At 40.2% G+C, this 21,965-nt stretch overlaps 2 protein-coding genes across 2 annotated transcripts in view; both read right to left on the reverse strand.

Annotated features, from left to right (window-relative positions):
* Positions 1 to 21,965, reverse strand: part of pemt (phosphatidylethanolamine N-methyltransferase) — a 65,998-nt gene that overhangs the window by 35,144 nt on the left and 8,889 nt on the right. The gene's annotated exons all lie outside the window — the stretch shown is intronic.
* On the reverse strand, positions 9,482 to 18,238 carry LOC308146010 (uncharacterized protein; the record flags this gene model as incomplete). Its single annotated transcript, XM_080517636.1, has 6 exons — positions 9,482 to 9,618; positions 9,784 to 9,875; positions 9,981 to 10,163; positions 10,320 to 10,523; positions 10,680 to 10,796; positions 18,231 to 18,238. 6 exons carry the CDS (start codon positions 18,236 to 18,238, stop codon positions 9,533 to 9,535), a joined length of 690 nt encoding a protein of 229 aa, XP_080373762.1. The 3' UTR covers positions 9,482 to 9,532.

The following is a 21,965-nucleotide window of genomic DNA, read 5'->3' on the forward strand; positions in this document are numbered from 1 at the left end:
TGAATGGGGGTATTTAGCGGGTATTTTTGCCCCCTCTCGAAGCTTCATCTTTTAAAACAAAAAAGCAGTCTTCTTTCAAGAAAACAAGCTCCGCACAAACCAGTTTTTGCTTAACACCTGTGACAACTGGATGAAGGGCATAATATCTCAGTTTGGTTGCGTACCTCGACGATAACATCTGATTTAAGATGTTTATTGTGGATGATATCAGAGACACTGCAACAGTGTGCCACTACCGCTCACTCTGTGACACATGCTGCTCTGGCTGGAGGCAATCATCTGTTCATATTGTTCTAGTTTACATGCAGCTGGTACATGACTACATGGCCGAGCCCCCCCCCCCCCCCCCCCCCCCCCCAAGAAAAAAAAATAACGACTTGACTGTGGGCTGAGGAAGTGCATAGATGGCTGTGCACAGCATTTAAAAAAAATGAAGGGAAAACAAGACAGAAGTGTTACCATGGAAACTGATTTTCGGTGTTCAAGAAAGGAAAGACAGGAGGAGGAGGAAAATGAACAAAGGTGAGAGAAAAACTTCATGTGGTGGGAAAAGAAGAATCGGCGGTTTATTGAGTGCAGGTGCGGAGACGAACTGAAGTAGTGTTTTTCTCGCACAGTCGAATCCAATAGCAGGTGGTTTGGCAAGCAGAGAACACTTAATGGCCCACTTTGCATCTTCAGAAACAGAGTGGAGAATTATGCCTTTTCAAGTTCCCCTGCAAGCCCGGTCTGTCTGACAGCTGCCAGGAGACTTGTTCTTAATGCCTTTTCTTCCTTGGCGAGGGAGATTTGCCTCGGCTTAATTAAGGCCCAGCCGTTAAAACGGTCTTTTTTGACTCTGGCTTATTGTTACATGTAGAGGCTGACTGCATTCCAATTTGCTCCACAGGACGCCGACACACAGCGAGTCACAGAGAGACGGAACAATACTGATTACAACTCGGGGGAATAACAATTACTGTGGCTTTGAAGATAAAGCCGTGTCAAAAGCAAAACTGATGACGCAAAAAAAAAAAAAAACAGATTTCGCTCATTATCAATATGACAGCATCACGATGGATAAAAGTTGCTGGTTGCCCATCCATGACATGAATCTCAACGACGCTATGTTGGACTGACATTAACTGACGGTGGAGATTGGAGTCCTTCTTGGCAGGGTTTGATATCCTGCAGGAAACAACCACCAGAACAAGATCAATTTCAAAAAGTTCTACCTTCGAGATTTCAGTGGCTCAGAGTGTAATTGTTGTGTGAGTGGGCCCTCAAAACACAACTTCTCTCAGGTTTCACTTGAAAACACCATGTAAACAGGGCTTCGATTGTTTTAGGTCGTCTGATAACTATTTCAGATTTGAAGCCAGGATCAAAGATATGCCAATGATTGCCCATTTTTCATCTGGGACAACCAAAGTCATACATTTCGGGATGCCACAAATAAGATACCTGGAGAACCACAAAAGGTTGTCCTATGCTATTCCTGATGCTGTGTCTAAATTATCATCCATCTATATCTTTTCTTAATTTCTTATGATCACCAGTTTTGTATATGCAAAAGATGTCTTCCCTTTCAATAGGATACCATTTGCCTCAAAAAGCACATAAAGTGCTTTTAATAGCCGAGCACTGACATTAAAACAGATGTAACGGCTTATTTGTCTTCATGGCAGATCCTCTTGCAAATTGGAGAAAACAACTCATCCTTTTACCAAGTGGACCACACACCTTCCACCATCAACATTAAGAGTTCATTTATGCCATTTGTCATTGACTATAATCCACGGGGTGCACTAAAAATACTTGGATGTTCTGCATGCTGATATCAAATCATCAATCAAACCATGGAAATAACAGAAGGCATGGACGGGGGAGAGAGAACGGGCAGTGGCGCCAGATTGGCAGAACAAGCAAATCCAAGACAAATTCAATCAGAGCTTAGGTAACAGGCTCCTCCTGAGTCCCCTTTGGCCCACTTAAATCACATACATTGCCTCCAAGCAAGTAGATTAGGAAGACATCTCAGGGAGATACTTCAGATGTATAATGTCCCAGAATGAGAGAAAATGTCAGCAGCGCAAAAGAGCAAAACGTAGCTAAAAGAAGCTCAGACTCATCCTCACCTCAAGGGTACAGACACTTGGGAACATAATAGCCGCCAAAATACAAATTACATAATACCAAAATGTTCTTTTTTAAGTAACTTGAGCTGTGGGGTTTTTTCAAATCCTCCACCACAGATTGTGATTTTTTCTCAGCCGGGTGCGTCCACTGCGTAAATTTACAGCTGTGTTTTAATAAGAGGACAACCTGCACAACACAGACACAGCCAATTGTATTAATGCGTGGACGTGTGCTGTCCCAGACTAATGAGGAAAAGGAGAACAAGAACATAGAGGGATCACATGCACACATGCAAAACTGCAAAGAAGAAATACACAAATGAATATTCAAAGATCCAGGTTTATCTGACATTTTGTCGGCTGTCTTCCAGAGAGGCAAGCTATATTCATATTGACAACAGGAACTTTCATCTAAGAACTTACTTTGTTTGGTGATCTAGTATCGATTGATAAAAATGCTATTGATTTTAATTAATAGATGGATTCATCTCCATATTTAACTGTTCTTTGGTTACTTTTTAACACAGTGTGCTGATACTGTCTGACAGGGCAGCTTGTCTCCACTTCCTCTTTCATGTCTTCTCTGCATGAAATGACTTAAAGCTGGTTACTATACTTCCACCTAGAGGTAAATGAAGGAAGCACTTTTAGGCGCCATTCACCAACCTCCACATTTTCAAGAGATAACCAAAAATGTTTGTTCCTATTGAGGTTTTATACTATAAATACAAATTCTGAGGGGAAAAAAAGTGAAACTGGAATTGTTTTTTTTTTACATAAAGTTGCATTTTAAAAGCTGTAAATTATCAGTTGCGCTATTATTTGGCACTCTTCTCTTATCAGTTTGGCAAAAGCACCAATAACTTTCCATCAAAGCCTTATAATACCTGCAATAACTCTTCTCACTTTCATCAACACAAGGTTTTCACTGCTCCAAATCCACAAAGAATGCCACTTTTTGAAAATGGCCCCAGCTCCGTCTCCATGGAAACAGGGGAAAATGCACCTTGTTTTGAAATGCTACTATTGCACATGCAAAGTGTCATTCATTACAAAAGCAAACAGCTGCACCCACGAGTGGCCCTCCATAAAAACAACATGATTTCTCAACGTCTCTGCAGTTTCCTGATAAACAGACATGGTTTTCAAAATGTTGCCATCTAAATTCAAAACTTTTCTGAAGTCAAAAAAATGTATCCTTCAGAATAATTACTTCTTTAGAAGTATTTCACATAAATCCTCACGGAAAAAACTTGACTGCCCCCCTAATAGAGGTTTATATAATAGCAAACTAACTTGACCTTTTGTAACAACTTTTCACATGCAAGCACAACAAATGATTAGTGAGCTACGTGCTTCTCTTCGTCTTGACAACCTCTTAAATTTGCAGCTGGCAGAGTAAATTCATTGAATTCAATTTAACTGACAACACCAACTCTGTTCCCAAAGTGTCCCTAATCAGACTAAAGTCGAGATTATGATCTGTTTTTGAAGCAGCACAGAGATCAAACCCATCATATCACTCGGCTTACATCATCTATGACGATTCAACCGAAATGTTTACTCGCTACAAAGATCGATTCAGTCATTGAGGTTGCCGATCTGAATAAATTCTGTGTGTCACTGTTGCCGACATAAAGAGATGGTGTTGCCTGAATTGCCGCTTATTTGTATTGACAAACTTATGTGACACTGCCCTCGGGATTGGGAAACATTCTGGCTTCACAGTGGCTTATTGACACATGTTTATTAGTTTATTTTCTGCTTTTATGTTTAGGAAAGCTGCCAGCCTCCCATAACAAGCCGTTTCATCTCCACAGCCTTGCAAAGTCTATTTTAAGCTTTTTTTTTAAAAACTATTTAAAGCTCTTAGATTCTTGGAAAGGTTTCACAAAATTTGGTGTTAACTGTACGATGTTTGAAAAAATATCAGTAATGATTGAACTATATTTAACCACAGCAAGGAAAAGTTGGGAAAAGTCTGTCAAATGTCAAAGGCTTTTCTCGGATGCAACATTCAGAAAATTACATGGTTGAGTTGAGATGACCCCAGCTTGAAGACTTTTAATTTGAATATTCATGTTTGCCCTGTTAATTCATAAAATGTCTTTGACTCCCAAAATATAACCAGACTGATAGGGAATATGTTGATCAGATTTGATGAAAATAGTTGACGATAACTTGGAAGACATTAAATCATATTGATATTTTATCTTTGGCCTTCAGCCACCAAAGCCTAATCAGTTCATAAATGAGTGAAAATTAATGAAAATAACTAAAATGCGGAGGGTGAGAAGAACAGTGATGGAGGCAGTACAGAAACAGGAATCTTTTAATCATACTTCTTGGAAAAAGATACGTCCAACTTGAGAAATATTTTGGGTTATAACATTCTTAGTAATGTCCTGGACGTGTCATTCCGTGACTTGAAAAACAAAATGATTATGAAGGCAGATTAGTAGTGGTGTGAAATACTGTTAATTACCTGTAAATTAAACAACCACAAATAGGCGGTATGAATCCGAATCCCCAGATATCAATCAGTGGATCGACTAAACTACACCCAAAGGCTGTCGGTTGTTGAGTCCTTATATCTCTATGCAATACACTAAGCAAATAATGGTTACCTAAAAATCTCATGTGCAATTGAGATTTCCTTCAAGAGCGACTAAACTTTAAGGTAAATTAAAATGGTGAAGAGTCACTGCTGTCGTTGTTCACCTTCACCTCATGGCAAATCAAGAAGCAGCCGCAAAAAACAAAAATAAAAGACTATCACGAGCAATTGATTTTGAGGTGATTCTCAATCTGGAGAGAACAACATCATGGTTTCCAGGGCCCACCAGTATGAGTCACCGCCATACGCAAACATTCACACACAAACTTCAGCCTCCACTGTGTGGGTACATCTAAGGTCACCTCACCCTTTCAATCAGTGTAATTGATGTCCGGTGAATAAAAACATGGAGGTAATGAACTGAATCTTTATTTCTCCACCGAAGTCATGGTTACAAATCGCAGTATCTCCGACCATAGCTGAACCAGATACATATGTATCACCAAGAACTTAATTAAGGACTTGGAACAGCCACTGATCAGTTATCTTCAGCATCCCGGGCCATCTGAGGCCAAGCTGCATTCAGTCATTTTTTTTTACCAGAAAGACTCCAAAACAAACAAAACATTAAGCCTCAGTATGTTCTAAAAGGGTCATTTCAGTGCTCAGCAGGTGAACGTATCCAGCAGACACAAAAGGCTCAACAAAACTTACTGAACAGTGTTCAGTTCAATTCAAAATATTTTTTCTCTCCAATTTCCTTTCAACCTAAACAGTGCCCTCATTTTCAATTTTCCTGATTCATCCACCTGTTTAGACCCGGCTATCCCAACCCCATCGATTGGTTTTTGGATGTACTTGACCGACAAATACTGGCACAAACTGCTTTTTATCAGGAGATAATTTTATCATTGAACAAAATTGAAGTCAACTAATGTCTCGACCCTGGTGGCCCCTTGGGAAAATAAGTTGGGCTCTCCTGGGCTACGGGCTCGTTTTCCCAACAACATGCATGCTTGTCTGACCACTTGGGCTTGTTGAATCGCACAGCAGTCCTCAGCCCACAGTGACACCAAAGCCACTGTGTCCCCCCCCCCAAAAAAAAAACAAAAAACACCCGACCAAATAAAATCCTGAAGTTCTTACAAAACTGGATTTCCGTCAATTGAGGAGAAACCAATCTGGAAATAAAACCAAACTGAAGCATGTTAGTGGGTCAGCAAAACCCCGTCTCCTACTTCCCTTGGCGCCGAATCATCTCGTATTACTTATGATCGCTCCGGACCCCTGCTGTCAGACATCGATCATAAGTGGTGTGAGAGAACCTGCTGGCCTGGCAGACCCGGACCGCTAACCCATTTGTTCCAGTCATATGTAGGTCACGGAGGCGGCGTGGACCCGATGACTGACGCTCCATATGCAAGGAGAAGATCACATGATGCTTAATATGCTTTTTAATAAGCCGCCCGCTGTATCGACTTCATCTCCACTGACCGGCAGGTTGATGATGCGCACACCGGACGGCATTCATTTATTCAACCGAGGATGACCCTAGCATTGAGGGGAAAGTGGGAAACCGCAAGACAAATGAATTGAAACAGAAGGGGAAATTAATAAAAAAAGAAACTAAAAGATTTTCTGAATCATTGTTTAATCACAATAGAACTGTGAGATATTGTTCTCCGTGGAACATCCAGGTCGTCTGAGGAAATTCTCCAAACAGCTTGGAAGGTTGAGTCTTTCGAACTTGAATCTTACAATCGAATACAAAAGCAAAATGACAATATGGCCTTTGTGTGACCAGGCTCAGGGGGGATCCTTTACCAGAAGGTTTTCTGTGAAACTGCATTCATCAAAACAGAAAAAAAACCAAACCTTAACCTCAATTGACAGAATTAAAGCAGTTTATTCTTGAGATCTGAAAACATTGTGTTCAAGTGATCCTCGTTGTTCATGCATGGTAAAATGAATTAGAGGTCAACAAAACCAAACCAGTTCATCCTCAAACCTGAATTTGGAAGATTTTCACAGATATTTTGTAATTATGGTACAAGCAAAAGGTCATGATAACTCTTGACTGTTACACTATAATTAATGGTGGAACTTTTCTCAAGAAATGCCAGAGAAATTGACAGCATTGCAAACATGAGATCACGGCAACCTTCCCTAAGAGGAAAAAAATTCTAAAGTAATTTCCCTATAACAACTGGAGTACTGGACAAAAAAAATGGACATTTACTCCTGAAATGTCTTACTAAAGAGTATGGAATGAAGGGAAAAGCCATAAACCTGTCCATTGAATGTAGATTTACTCCATCCATTGCTTGTTCAAGTGTATCTTAGATTGCTGGACTACTGCAACTGCCGGAATAAGTTTATCTATGAGAAGCAGGCATGTTGCTCCATGTTGGAGTTTGAGAGAGAAAAATATGACTTTACCAAGGAAAAGCAATCAAATCTCAGTGTGGTAAACGACATGAAGGCCATGGGTTTATACTTGCATTGACCTTTCAATGCAATATGTACAGAGTTATAATTCAATTAATACAAATATGCTCCAGTAATTATTTAGGAATCTAATCGTAGTAAACTATAATCTTAAGATGCGACAACTGCTATACTTTCATTCAATCAGAACCACGCTCTCTGTATTCTAATTCCAGTCAGCCTTACATATCCAATATCAACATCAGAAATCGAAACATGTTAAGCAACTCAAAATAAATAATTGGAACTACAAAAATAAATCCTATGATCAACAAGTGATCTTTATTGAAACCTTTAGAATTTATACTTTTGGAATGTATTGCAATATTACGTTGGAATCTTGGTCATATTACATACTTGGTGGCCACAATGCAGAAGCATAAAAGACCAAAATGATGGAAAAATTATCAAAGACAGCAATGTTGACAAACTGGCGGAAAAAAAAGATTTCAGCCCAATCACAACTAGTGTAAATTCGTAAATTCAGGGAAAGAGACATAACACATTGGGAAGAACCTCAAATACCAAGGCAAATGCATCTGCCACTATTGTAAATCATAACAGTATTGCAATACTCAACAACAACAGCCCTAATTAGAAGATAGAAATCTTGTATGAGGTGAAACATTTTAGGGTTAACGGATTTAAAGCATAGCCTCTGAAAGTAATCTCCGACAATGGATGCTGAAATGATGGCTGCGTCACGGGTATAAACGCGAATAGCCTGTGTGCAGTGCTGAACGTGAAAACGTGACAGTCTTAATCAAATAAAAGTGACTGAGGAGGATCTGGCAAACATTCAATTGCACAAAATGTGTGTAACAGTAGTGCCGCTGAATGGAATAAGATATTCTAATTATCATAACCTTGCCTTTCTGTTAAAGTACATCTGGGGTTGTTTGAGAAACAAGCCCCTGTAAAGCCTCAGAGGTGGAAACACACGCACGCACGCATGCACGCACACACACACACACACACAAACACACACACACACACGCACGCACACACACACACACACACACACGCACACTCTGACACTTTAATGCGCGGTCCTCAGCTGACGCAGAGCTGCTAATAATCCCCCTAAATATAACCGCCATCAAGTTTGTGTTTGAAGTCAGACTTTATGCTTTCATGTGTGCGACACTCGTGCGTCAGGACTTAAAAATAATCAGACCAAATGTTGGTTTGTTGAATTTCATTGTGCTGGAAGCTTCTGTCGAAGTTTGTATAGCAGTGGGATGCACACAGTCTATATTATTTCTTCTGCATGTAAATAATGTCACAGGTGTGAGATGAGAACTCAAGATACCTTTCAAGATAATTCAATGTGGGACTTTCCACCATGTTTAATAAGGGATCAAAGCGGGGGTGTCATTTTTTCAAAAATGTAATTTCTCTAACTTTCCCAATGTGACTGATATAAATATAACAGTAATAACGGTCTTCTAGTGTTGCTCTCACGTGTGCTCCATCTTGCCTCCCCCTCCCCACTTTATTATGTAGTTTCATCTTTCAGTCACCCAGCCATTCATTGCAGAGTTGTTTTTCAACCTTGCCATCCTTAAATTAATTATGACACTTTTTCACAAAGTGCAGGAGACCCTTCTTTCTCATCTGCACACTTTGCAATTATTCTCTTCCTTTTCTTGGTGTTTAGATTGACAAAAGTTATGGGGCGATATGCTGAAGGTCACACTGACATCACGTTGCACTGCTCTTTTGTTTGCACCAGATAAGCCCTCTCGCCAAATGGGAGGGCGACATGGGTGTATTACATCACTGAGCGTGGAACCGTTTTGTGTGTTCTGGGGCGGTCACTTCTTCAAAAAGTTCAAGCGAGTTTGAAATTACCCCTAATTCGCCCATTCAAGTCTTGTTTTTTTGTCAGCTGAATTAACTTTTTGACGTCTTTATATCGCTTTTATCTTGCTCTCCATAATACAGAGTAAAAATAGACTAAAAATGTGACATTTTCAAAGGCGAACTTTGTCTTAAACTGCTACAGCAGTGTTTTTCAACCACTGTGCCGCGGCACACTGGTGTTCCGCGAGATATAGTCAGGTGTGCCGTGGGAAATTGTCCAATTTCAAATTTTTTTTCTGTATTGGATGTGTTTAACAGCCATACCACAGCAAGAGTCACATCACATTTGAAACACACACAACACGGCCACCCCCCTACCCCCCACCCCCCCGGGTCAAAATGTGTATAAATGTGAATAATGAAGCAGAGGGAAGCTAAAAATATCTCCCAAAGGCATCAAATTACAAATGAGACATTCCCATGTTGTCAAACAAAATTGGGTTTTATTTACATGCTTGAGTAACAGAAAACAAACAACAGGCTGCCAGAAAATGGTGTCTCTGGTTCACCATCGTGAAGCTCTCCTCTTCTTCTGTTGTTTTGCTTTCTTCTCTTGTCTTCTGGTCACAAACTTCTTTCCTTGCCCCAAATCTGAAAAACAAAATGTGTTTTGTGTTAAACAATGCTGGTTAAACAGCCTATCAATCAAGGTTAGTGCAGCTCTCCAATTAACTGGATATAAAATAAAGCCCATCCAACCGATCCGGTCACTTTTCAATGATGAATGACAGCTTGTCTTGTCATTGAGGTGCTTACTTGGATTATTGTTGGGCTGGTTCTTTTCCGTCGGGTTGGAGGAGCAGTCAGAAGTGGTGACCTTTGTCTCCTCTTTATTAGGTTGTGGTGATCTTTAATAAGCAAGAAGGAAAATTGTTAGTTTCAGTTCAGTTACCGGTAGTCTTTTTTTCTTAAAATACTAAAACTCCTCAGAGCTGTAGAGTTTGGACAAATACCTGTTGACAGAGGCTGAAGGTTGTTGTGCGACATCTTGTACCGGGGCCTGGTCCTGCTTGTTCAGGTCAGACGGACTATATTTGGACCAATATTTGCATCCGGGCCAGGTGATGCTGGCAAGTAGTGGCTCAATATAGTCATATTCATAAGAACTGCAGCTGTCACACTCCTCCAGGGGTTTGCTGTAAGATTTCACATTGGAAGATTAACAATCATTACACTGAACAGCTTGCAAAAGCACAATGATGTTAAATATGTGTAACACTTAGCAGCTATTTCATTGGTCTGTTTGTTTAAAAAGACTCAAAATCATCAGAGATAACGTTTGGACAAAATACCTGTTGACAGTCTCTGCAATGTCCAACTCCTCCAGGTGCTTTTCGTCGTTTGAAGTCTTTTCTTCAGTGAAGGTGATGCTGGAGAAAAGAGGCTGAACATAGTCATATTCGTAAGAGCTGCAATTGTTGCACTCCACCACATGGTTGCTGTTGGACCTGGTGATGCTAGCAAGAAGTGGCTCAATATATTCATCCTCCTCAGAGCTGCAATCATCAGAAAGATAAACATTACAGGTCAATACACTCAACAGCTTGCAAAAGCACAATGATGTTAAATATGTGTAACACTTAGCATCCAACTCATCATTGGGTCTGTTTTAAAAGACCAAATCATCAGAAAAAGGGAGTTGTGACAAATACCTGTTGACAGTCTCTGCAATGTCCAACTCCTCCAGGTGCTTTTCGTCGTTTGAAGTCTTTTCTTCAGTGAAGGTGATGCTGGCAAAAAGAGGCTGAATATATTCCTCTTCCTCAGAGCTGCAATCGTCACACTCCACCACATGGTTGCTGTAAGAGTTCACAGTGGAAGATAAACAATCATTACATTGAACAGCTTGCAAATGCACAATTATGTTAAATACGTGTAACATTGACCAGTTATTTCATTTGGTGGTGTGTTTAAAAAGACTCAAAATCATCAGAGATAAAGTTTGGACAAAATACCTGTTGACAATCTCTGCATGGTCCAACTCCTCCAGGTGCTTTTCATTGGTTGAAGGCTTTTCTTCACTGAAGGTGATGCTGGAGAAAAGAGGCTGAACATAGTCATATTCGTAAGAGCTGCAATTCTCGTACTCCACCACCTGGTTGCTGTTGGACCTGGTGATGCTGGCAAGCAGTGGCTCAATATATTCATCCTCCTCAGAGCTGCAATCATCAGATAGATAAACATTACAGGTCATTACACTCAACAGCTTGTAAAAGCACAATGATGTTGAATATTTGTAACACTCAGCAGCTACTGTATTGGTCTGTTTGTTTTAAAAGACCAAATCATCAGAGAAAGGAAGTTTTGACAAATACCTGTTGACAGACTCTGCAAGGTCCAACTCCTCCAGGTGCTTTTCGTTGGTTGAAGACTTTTCTTCAGTGAAGGTGATGCTGGAGAAAAGTGGCTGAATATATTCCTCTTCATCAGAGCTGCAATCCTCACACTCCACCACGTGTTTGCTGCAAGAGTTCACAGGGGAAGATAAACAATCATTACACTCAACAGCTTGCAAAAGCACAATTATGTTAAATATGTTTAACATTGAGCAGCTATTTCATTGGTTTGCTTGTTTGTTTGTTTGATTGATGATTTTGTGTCTTTTAAACAAACAAACAAACAAACAGAGAGAGAAAGTTGTGACAAATACCTGTTGACAGTCTCTGAATGGTCCAACTCCTCCAGGTGGTTTTCGTCGTTTGAAGTCTTTTCGTCACTGAAGGTGATGCTGGCGAAAAGCGGTTGAATATATTCATCTTCCTCAGAGCTGCAACCGTCACACTCCACCACGTGTTTGCTGCAAGAGTTCACAATGGAAGATAAACAATCATTACACAGCTTGCAAAAGCACAATGATGTTGAACATTTGTAACACTTAGCATCTATTGTATTGGTCTGTTTGTTTAAAAGACTCAAAATCATCAGAGAGATGACGTGAGGACAAATACCTGTTGACAGACTCTGCAAGGTCCAACTCCTCCAGGTGGTTTTCTTCAGGTGAATCCTTCACTTCTGGAAAGAAATCTTCTCGCACCGAGGGAAACTCATGGCTTGTTCTTTCCTTGCCATTTTCCACCTCTTCATGCAGGTCCTTCAGCTCTTTTTCCAGAGCACCGATTTTCTCCTGCTGGTCATTCAGATTTTTCAAGAACATTGCTGCAACTTCCATCACCTCCGCCGCGAGGGTCTGTCTGTTAATAGTGGGAGCGCCACTAATGTACTGTAAAACACAAGCAAAGACCATCATTAGACCTGCTCAATTAAATTTTTGCCTCAGTTACCGTAGAAAACGTTATTATGGTCTTCAATCTTCCTCTCATTTCATTTACATCCAAAACTACGTGGTTCTACTCGAATTACTTGTATTTAACAACAACTTGCATTCAAAATCTGGACCACTCCGTGAAGCACGTTCCCCTCTCCGGTCTCCATCTCTGGAAGCTGTGGTGGGACCGTCAAGTTGTTCATCGTGTTGTCACGACAATCTGCAGCAAATATTTAGAATAAAATATTGTCAATTTTTCACACAAAATTGACAATTGGTAAGGTTACCAAATGTACTTTTTTGCATTCAACTCACAGTTTTGACGGAAATGGAGAATGTTGTCTGAAATCAAATCCTTGAGAAGAATCTCGCAGTGGCTGAAGTCTTTCAGAGAATCGCTGTCGCGTGTGTCACAATCGCTGGAGGGTGAAGAACTGGAAATCGAACTGGAACCTGGAGAGAAACAAGTGACTGCCAACGCTGAACGAAGCTCATCCGGACTGAAAGGAAAAGGCCAAATGGGCTCTATTTATCTGTTTGTCTGTCCTTTGATGTGTCATAAATGGCTCTTTAAAAAACTGGAGAAGATCAAAGTGATAAAAGGTCCTTTGATATCCTCCATGAGGCTCCTCCCCCACGAGGCCCCACCCCTTGACACATCAAAGGACACATCAAAGGACAGACAAACAGATAAATAGAGCCCATTTGGCCTTTTCCTTTCAGTCCGGATGAGCTTCGTTCAGCGTTGGCAGTCACTTGTTTCTCTCCAGGTTCCAGTTCGATTTCCAGTTCTTCACCCTCCAGCGATTGTGACACACGCGACAGCGATTCTCTGAAAGACTTCAGCCACTGCGAGATTCTTCTCAAGGATTTGATTTCAGACAACATTCTCCATTTCCGTCAAAACTGTGAGTTGAATGCAAAAAAGTACATTTGGTAACCTTACCAATTGTCAATTTTGTGTGAAAAATTGACAATATTTTATTCTAAATATTTGCTGCAGATTGTCGTGACAACACGATGAACAACTTGACGGTCCCACCACAGCTTCCAGAGATGGAGACCGGAGAGGGGAACGTGCTTCACGGAGTGGTCCAGATTTTGAATGCAAGTTGTTGTTAAATACAAGTAATTCGAGTAGAACCACGTAGTTTTGGATGTAAATGAAATGAGAGGAAGATTGAAGACCATAATAACGTTTTCTACGGTAACTGAGGCAAAAATTTAATTGAGCAGGTCTAATGATGGTCTTTGCTTGTGTTTTACAGTACATTAGTGGCGCTCCCACTATTAACAGACAGACCCTCGCGGCGGAGGTGATGGAAGTTGCAGCAATGTTCTTGAAAAATCTGAATGACCAGCAGGAGAAAATCGGTGCTCTGGAAAAAGAGCTGAAGGACCTGCATGAAGAGGTGGAAAATGGCAAGGAAAGAACAAGCCATGAGTTTCCCTCGGTGCGAGAAGATTTCTTTCCAGAAGTGAAGGATTCACCTGAAGAAAACCACCTGGAGGAGTTGGACCTTGCAGAGTCTGTCAACAGGTATTTGTCCTCACGTCATCTCTCTGATGATTTTGAGTCTTTTAAACAAACAGACCAATACAATAGATGCTAAGTGTTACAAATGTTCAACATCATTGTGCTTTTGCAAGCTGTGTAATGATTGTTTATCTTCCATTGTGAACTCTTGCAGCAAACACGTGGTGGAGTGTGACGGTTGCAGCTCTGAGGAAGATGAATATATTCAACCGCTTTTCGCCAGCATCACCTTCAGTGACGAAAAGACTTCAAACGACGAAAACCACCTGGAGGAGTTGGACCATTCAGAGACTGTCAACAGGTATTTGTCACAACTTTCTCTCTCTGTTTGTTTGTTTGTTTGTTTGTTTAAAAGACACAAAATCATCAATCAAACAAACAAACAAGCAAACCAATGAAATAGCTGCTCAATGTTAAACATATTTAACATAATTGTGCTTTTGCAAGCTGTTGAGTGTAATGATTGTTTATCTTCCCCTGTGAACTCTTGCAGCAAACACATGGTGGAGTGTGAGGATTGCAGCTCTGATGAAGAGGAATATATTCAGCCACTTTTCTCCAGCATCACCTTCACTGAAGAAAAGTCTTCAACCAACGAAAAGCACCTGGAGGAGTTGGACCTTGCAGAGTCTGTCAACAGGTATTTGTCAAAACTTCCTTTCTCTGATGATTTGGTCTTTTAAAACAAACAGACCAATACAGTAGCTGCTGAGTGTTACAAATATTCAACATCATTGTGCTTTTACAAGCTGTTGAGTGTAATGACCTGTAATGTTTATCTATCTGATGATTGCAGCTCTGAGGAGGATGAATATATTGAGCCACTGCTTGCCAGCATCACCAGGTCCAACAGCAACCAGGTGGTGGAGTACGAGAATTGCAGCTCTTACGAATATGACTATGTTCAGCCTCTTTTCTCCAGCATCACCTTCAGTGAAGAAAAGCCTTCAACCAATGAAAAGCACCTGGAGGAGTTGGACCATGCAGAGATTGTCAACAGGTATTTTGTCCAAACTTTATCTCTGATGATTTTGAGTCTTTTTAAACACACCACCAAATGAAATAACTGGTCAATGTTACACGTATTTAACATAATTGTGCATTTGCAAGCTGTTCAATGTAATGATTGTTTATCTTCCACTGTGAACTCTTACAGCAACCATGTGGTGGAGTGTGACAATTGCAGCTCTGAGGAAGAGGAATATGTTCAGCCTCTTTTCTCCAGCATCACCTTCACTGAAGAAAAGACTTCAAACGACGAAAAGCACCTGGAGGAGTTGGACATTGCAGAGACTGTCAACAGGTATTTGTCACAACTCCCTTTTTCTGATGATTTGGTCTTTTAAAACAGACCCAATGATGAGTTGGATGCTAAGTGTTACACATATTTAACATCATTGTGCTTTTGCAAGCTGTTGAGTGTATTGACCTGTAATGTTTATCTTTCTGATGATTGCAGCTCTGAGGAGGATGAATATATTGAGCCACTTCTTGCTAGCATCACCAGGTCCAACAGCAACCATGTGGTGGAGTGCAACAATTGCAGCTCTTACGAATATGACTATGTTCAGCCTCTTTTCTCCAGCATCACCTTCACTGAAGAAAAGACTTCAAACAACGAAAAGCACCTGGAGGACTTGGACATTGCAGAGACTGTCAACAGGTATTTTGTCCAAACGTTATCTCTGATGATTTTGAGTCTTTTTAAACAAACAGACCAATGAAATAGCTGCTAAGTGTTACACATATTTAACATCATTGTGCTTTTGCAAGCTGTTCAGTGTAATGATTGTTAATCTTCCAATGTGAAATCTTACAGCAAACCCCTGGAGGAGTGTGACAGCTGCAGTTCTTATGAATATGACTATATTGAGCCACTACTTGCCAGCATCACCTGGCCCGGATGCAAATATTGGTCCAAATATAGTCCGTCTGACCTGAACAAGCAGGACCAGGCCCCGGTACAAGATGTCTCACAACAACCTTCAGCCTCTGTCAACAGGTATTTGTCCAAACTCTACAGCTCTGAGGAGTTTTAGTATTTTAAGAAAAAAGACTACCGGTAACTGAACTGAAACTAACAATTTTCCTTCTTGCTTATTAAAGATCACCACAACCTAATAAAGAGGAGACAAAGGTCACCACTTCTGACTGCTCCTCCAACCCGACGGAAAAGAACCAGCCCAACAATAATCCAAGTAAGCACCTCAATGACAAGACAAGCTGTCATTCATCATTGAAAAGTGACCGGATCGGTTGGATGGGCTTTATTTTATATCCAGTTAATTGGAGAGCTGCACTAACCTTGGTTGATAGGCTGTTAAACCAGCATTGTTTAACACAAAACACATTTTGTTTTTCAGATTTGGGGCAAGGAAAGAAGTTTGTGACCAGAAGACAAGAGAAGAAAGCAAAACAACAGAAGAAGAGAAGAGCTTCACGATGGTGAACCAGAGACGCCATTTTCTGGCAGCCTGTTGTTTGTTTTCTGTTACTCAAGCATGTAAATAAAACCCAATTTTGTTTGACAACATGGGAATGTCTCATTTGTAATTTGATGCCTTTGGGAGATATTTTCAGCTTCCCTCTGCTTCATTATTCACATTTATACACATTTTGACCCGGGGGGGTGGGGGTAGGGGGGTGGCCGTGTTGTGTGTGTTTCAAATGTGATGTGACTCTTGCTGTGGTATGGCTGTTAAACACATCCAATATCCCCCCACCCCTGATGTGTTTCTCTAGGATAGTGTTTTTCAACCACTGTGTCGCAGCACACTGGCGTTCCGCGAGATATAGTCAGGTGTACCGTGGGAAATTATCCAATTTCACATTTTTTTTCTAAAAAAACATTGTGTTGCAGAGTAATCATGTATTAATACTCTTCGCCAATAGATGGCAGCACAGAACATTGCCGTTGAAATCGAAACTTAACAGACGTCAGTCTTGTTTATCACCACCACCTGCGGCTGCTCCCATCTTGTATCAAAGTACTGTGTCAGTGACAGTGATAGAGCTGAGATCCTGGTTCGATTCTTCCTTTTCAAAAACTTCTCCGTGTTCATCCATCAGGTCCAGGTTTCACACTGAGTGAGTACAACTAAAAAAAAGAAATTGGGAAATACTTTTTTTCTGTATTTATAAAGCATTGATAAGAATGACTTTATATTGTTAATATAGGCTACAGAGTGTAAAATGTAAAAAAATTTTGGGTGGTGGTGTGCCTCGAGATTTTTCCAAAGAAAAAAGTGTGCCTTGGCTCAAAAAAGGTTGAAAAACACTGTGCTACAGTATACTGAACATAGAACATACAGTAGGATATGAACAACATTTACAAGTGGTCCTACAATTTGTCCTCGTGACCCGTCCCTCCAAAGCGAGGGCACCTGTCTTGAGGGGACACTTGGCCTTGGATTTTATGGCATCCCTACATCAGAGGTTTTACTGTATATCCACAATATATCTGTATATACCATCTGGGATCACAACACATCACTGTTTAACAACAGCTGCTACAGATGCAAAAACGAAAGTAAAAATGATCAAATATGCAGCAGAAAGAGTCCAGTGTGTGAGAAAGTTTGTAAGGACTGAAGAAAAACAGAAAATCTGTTAGCCTGATGAAGAGGACAGAGTTGAAGAACAAAATCACAGAAGATTCTGGATTTTGGATTTGATGAAAAAAAAATATATATATTGCACATAGAATACATCAGACATTGACTCCTACCCAATGAGGAAACTAAAAGACTTTCATTTACATCTTTGTCGTATTACCATTGGTATTCATCACATTTCAAGGGCCCAAACTCCAGAACTCTTTGAACTTTTCTCTTTAGCCAGTTTTAAGCGTTCCAGGACTGAACACATTTAAATGAGCATTTCAAAACCAAATAACATTTTCTGAAGTATTTCTCCACCAAGAACAGTATTTTGAACACTATGAATCGCCCGGCTTCAAATTAAACTGTCAACCAACTGTTATGCCTTCAACCCACTGACGACTTCTCGCTCTGCAGCCTTCCTGCTGGATTTTCACTCCGTTCCCACATGATTTTTATCTAAAGCCCGGCGTCAAGTCCACGCAACCCAAGTCAAGATGTCAGCTGAAGGTGGAGAGATAAAAGGAGAAAGAACAGGCTGACCACTTTCCTCCTGGTGGATACATGTCAGCGTGACATGTATCTCATGCAGCCGCCAAACTCCCATCTAATCTCATCCAAGAGATTCCAAATCTGAGTTTGAATTAGTCATCGGAAGTCTGGTGCTGGGACGGCCTGCTGCTTTACAGACAAAATGAGAGAAAGAATTGTAAGTGGAAGATGGTGCCCATTTTTTTTGGGAGGGGAAAACATTAGAAAGGTAATTTATGCAAACGTGCTTAACGCGCGGCAGATCCTTTACCTCGCCATTCTGGGAACATAGACTCCACATGCCTGCTGCCTTGGTAACTGATTCAGCAGGGCTCAAATACAATCACATTTAAAATATCCATGACACTAAAGAAAAGATAGAAGCAGCATGCAACGGTCGCCGCAAGCTATTCAGATATTAAGATATATGTGCGAACGCTCGGAAATGTGTTTGATTCACAACGTTCCTAAGTCTTGAACGAGAATGTCAACTTCCAAATAAAGGCCCGAAAAGCTTTTCTATTTATTTTTTCTGAGGTTTACTGCTTAAAACTCCCAAACAACTTCAGGCCAGCTCTAAACAATAAAAGATGTATTTAAGATTCAAGATTTACCCTTCACATGACAGTTAGATTACCACTGTGTTAAAAATATTTACTAGTTCTTTATTTCCAATATAACAAATGTTGGGGTGCTTTTGTTTTTTTTTGTATCTGGCAAGCCAAAGATTGACCAAATATTTACTTTTGTGCATGATTAGTGCTTTGTCCAAAATTGTCCAAATATGACTAAAAATCATTCAGCCGTTAATAAAATAGTCTTCTATATAGTGTATAAATCACGTGCCTAAAGTGTAGATTGATCTTTTGATTCCACATCGACCCTCTGGAAACCAGAACTTCATCCTCAGAAATCACCGGTCAGAGTGAAAACTGTCTGCACACCACAGTGTCAGGAGAATTTAAATTCAACAACATCTCAGAAAGTGATAAGACTGAGATTGGATGAATGTTTGTGTTTCTTACCTAAAGTGAAGTTACAATGGCTTTGGCACCTTCTGCTGAGATTGTCATCATTAAGATTGTCTTAAGGCTTGTATCATTGGAGGCACAATCGGGTCCTGAAATCTGGAGCTGTAGAGGTGATCAGCAAGAGGACCAAGGACAGCTGACGCCATCAAGCTACAGACAAGGCCATTTATTTCAAAAATGGGTAGAAGACCAAGTGCATGATAGGGGAAGTGGCCGGTTAAGGATTTGCCAGCCAGTACCTGAGCAAGGCCTATGGCTCACTGGGCATAACAGGCAACAACCTGAGAAGAGCCATCTGGAACACTGTGTGGAGGCAGCAGCAAAAGCATCCTTATAGCTCTGGTTGAAGAGGGGAGAGCAGTGGGGGCAGTGGAATGCCACTTGGACACAGGTTGAGGTCTACTCCACTTTGGTTGAGTTGCCTGAACGAAAGCGTCTGCTGCAAGACCCAAAACACCCAGTGATTACAGGAAACAACACTCATGATGTGTCCAGATCAGGAGATGTTTCTATATCAGTTTCTACTTGTAGTAGATTACGCAGAGTATTCATTACACAGGTTTTAATAAGGGACTTTGGTCATTTTAATCTATATTTTCCTATAGTAGATCTTTTTTGGGAAACAAATAATTCCTAAAGGTGAACTCTTGTAGAGCTATCTGACATATCTATGTCTGTTTTACATTTGCAATGGTGTTAATATCAATAGCAATAGAAAACATAATGCACTTAGTCATTTTACCAATATATTGTACCTCAATTCAATGGTAAAATGAGCAGTACATGATATTTCTCAGTATCAGGAAATTGAAATTTATAACGCAATATGGTGACTAACACAAGACAACAGAGGACCAGGGTGATCAAACAGAAAAGTAAAGGCCGAAGAGGCTTTGAGGGTGACGGATATGTAGCAAAGAAACTACCCAGCAGTAAGAGAGAAAGTTGTAAGAGTACGGATGAAGGCCTGGTCACAGCAAAATGAGAAAATTACCACTGTGTGATTCACCAGCCTCCCCTGACATAAAAAAGGAGAAAAAAAACTAAACTTTTACAGCCAAAGCTAGTGGGACGGACTGAAAAGACAAAACTGCAGGAGGCTCAATGAAAAAAGAAATTGTACAGTGGTGAAGTGAGAAAAACAAAAGAAATGAAGAGCTGGCCGAAGAAGGTGTAGTAGAACTAGATGACCGAGGACAACTGTGATGACACATCTTTGCGAGCAAACATAATATTGACTTTTTTTTTTCCACCTTTGGCAACATGAGTTACATGGAGGAGGGCCACATGGGACTTCCTTCTCCATCCAGACAGAGCAATACCCCAGTTGAATAACCTCTTCAGTACACAGGAAGTGATGCGAACTATTCATTATGTAATTAAGATAGGAGGCATAAACAATCCCTTGGATTTGATGAGGTGTGCACCGACAAAAGTCTTGCTTTGGTAGCCTTTGTTATATAAAAAACAAAGGTCGACCTCTGTAAAATCTCTCAATATCAGGTGACGCTTGAGCCTCCTACAGATGAGGTGGAGCCTTGAAACCAGAGCAGATATGTTGCAGACGCTTCTGTCAAACATCCCCAGAACTGACATTTGGCTTGTGAGTCAGAAAACTTACCAAGTGCATCACTTACCAAGTGCATTCAAAAATAAAATGACATCTTAACTGGTTATATTGCATAGATTGCTATATTATAGCAGTTTTGTACTGCATAAAAAAAACAAAAAAAACGCCATTTGTTTGTGCTGAGCAATTTAAAAAAAACATTATTTTGCACTCATTGTTTGTCTGTGTAAAAAAAAAATAAAAAATTCCCGAACAAAAACTCCTACAGACTTTTGATTGACACGAGATGACAGTCCAAAACTGCACAACAATAAAAGCTGCAAGTCCAAAAGAAGAAAAATCCTGTGACTAATCACTTTTGTCTTTGTGGATTTTGTCTTAGCATACAATAAAAACTAAGTACAAGATGCATTATTCAATTCTGATACACAACAATTTTTGATAACGGTATTTGATGACGCCTCATCAATGTACATTCTATTGCTTTTATTGTCATTGTACAATAAATTGCACAACGAACATGTGCAATAATAAGCGTCAGAGGGTGCAGCAGTATAGTAATGTGCTGATTTCAGGCGTTTGAGCTGAAAAGCTGCATCAACCAAGGCCTTCATTGTGTGTTCCTGTTTAATTTCCTGGTTGTAACGGCACACACTAATATTACCCATATTAATCTTTTGACCCATTTACTGACTTTTATCACATAATGAAAGACAAAGGCATGGTTAGTGCTGTCTGTGGGAAGACAAAAAAAGTCAAGCTGTGGTAGTTGGGGGCAGGTCAGTTCTGATCTGAACACACACACACACACACACTCAAATGACAGACCACAGTGCGTCCATGTTCTTGTTGGAACCCTGTGTTCAGAGTATCCCCTGAACACTATAGGAGAGGTTATAATGCCCTTTTAATGTTATCTGGCAATACATAAAATGCATGTCAAAGGGGGATCATGTAACCATGAACATTCAGTTGAATGCTGCACAAGTCTTGACAACTCCTGGGGTGCAGTAGTTTTTAAAGTTTCGCAAATATTTGTAATGATATGAATGACATCAGATTTAGACTAATTAAAAAAAAAAAAATAAACATGGATTTCTTGTAGCAAAACAAAACCAAAAAAAGTTATTCAATCTGAATGTGCACTATGGGGCCAACATTCAATATTTTTGTTTTTTAATTTAACTGTTCTTAAATAGCCATCTTAATTGAGATATACCTTAAAAAGCTTTTATATCAAGACCAGTAACATTAATCACTTGATCTGAAGACAATCAATCAATCAATCAATCGTTTTATTGTCATGGTCCTATAGATATAACGAAATGTTGAGAGCAACACAACCCACATAGTATGTTGTAAACAAACAGAAAAAGGGCAATAATGGTGCAGAATCTCACGAACA

Source organism: Blennius ocellaris, assembly GCF_963422515.1.
Source record: "Blennius ocellaris genome assembly, chromosome: 21".
Lineage (NCBI taxonomy): Eukaryota > Metazoa > Chordata > Actinopteri > Blenniiformes > Blenniidae > Blennius > Blennius ocellaris.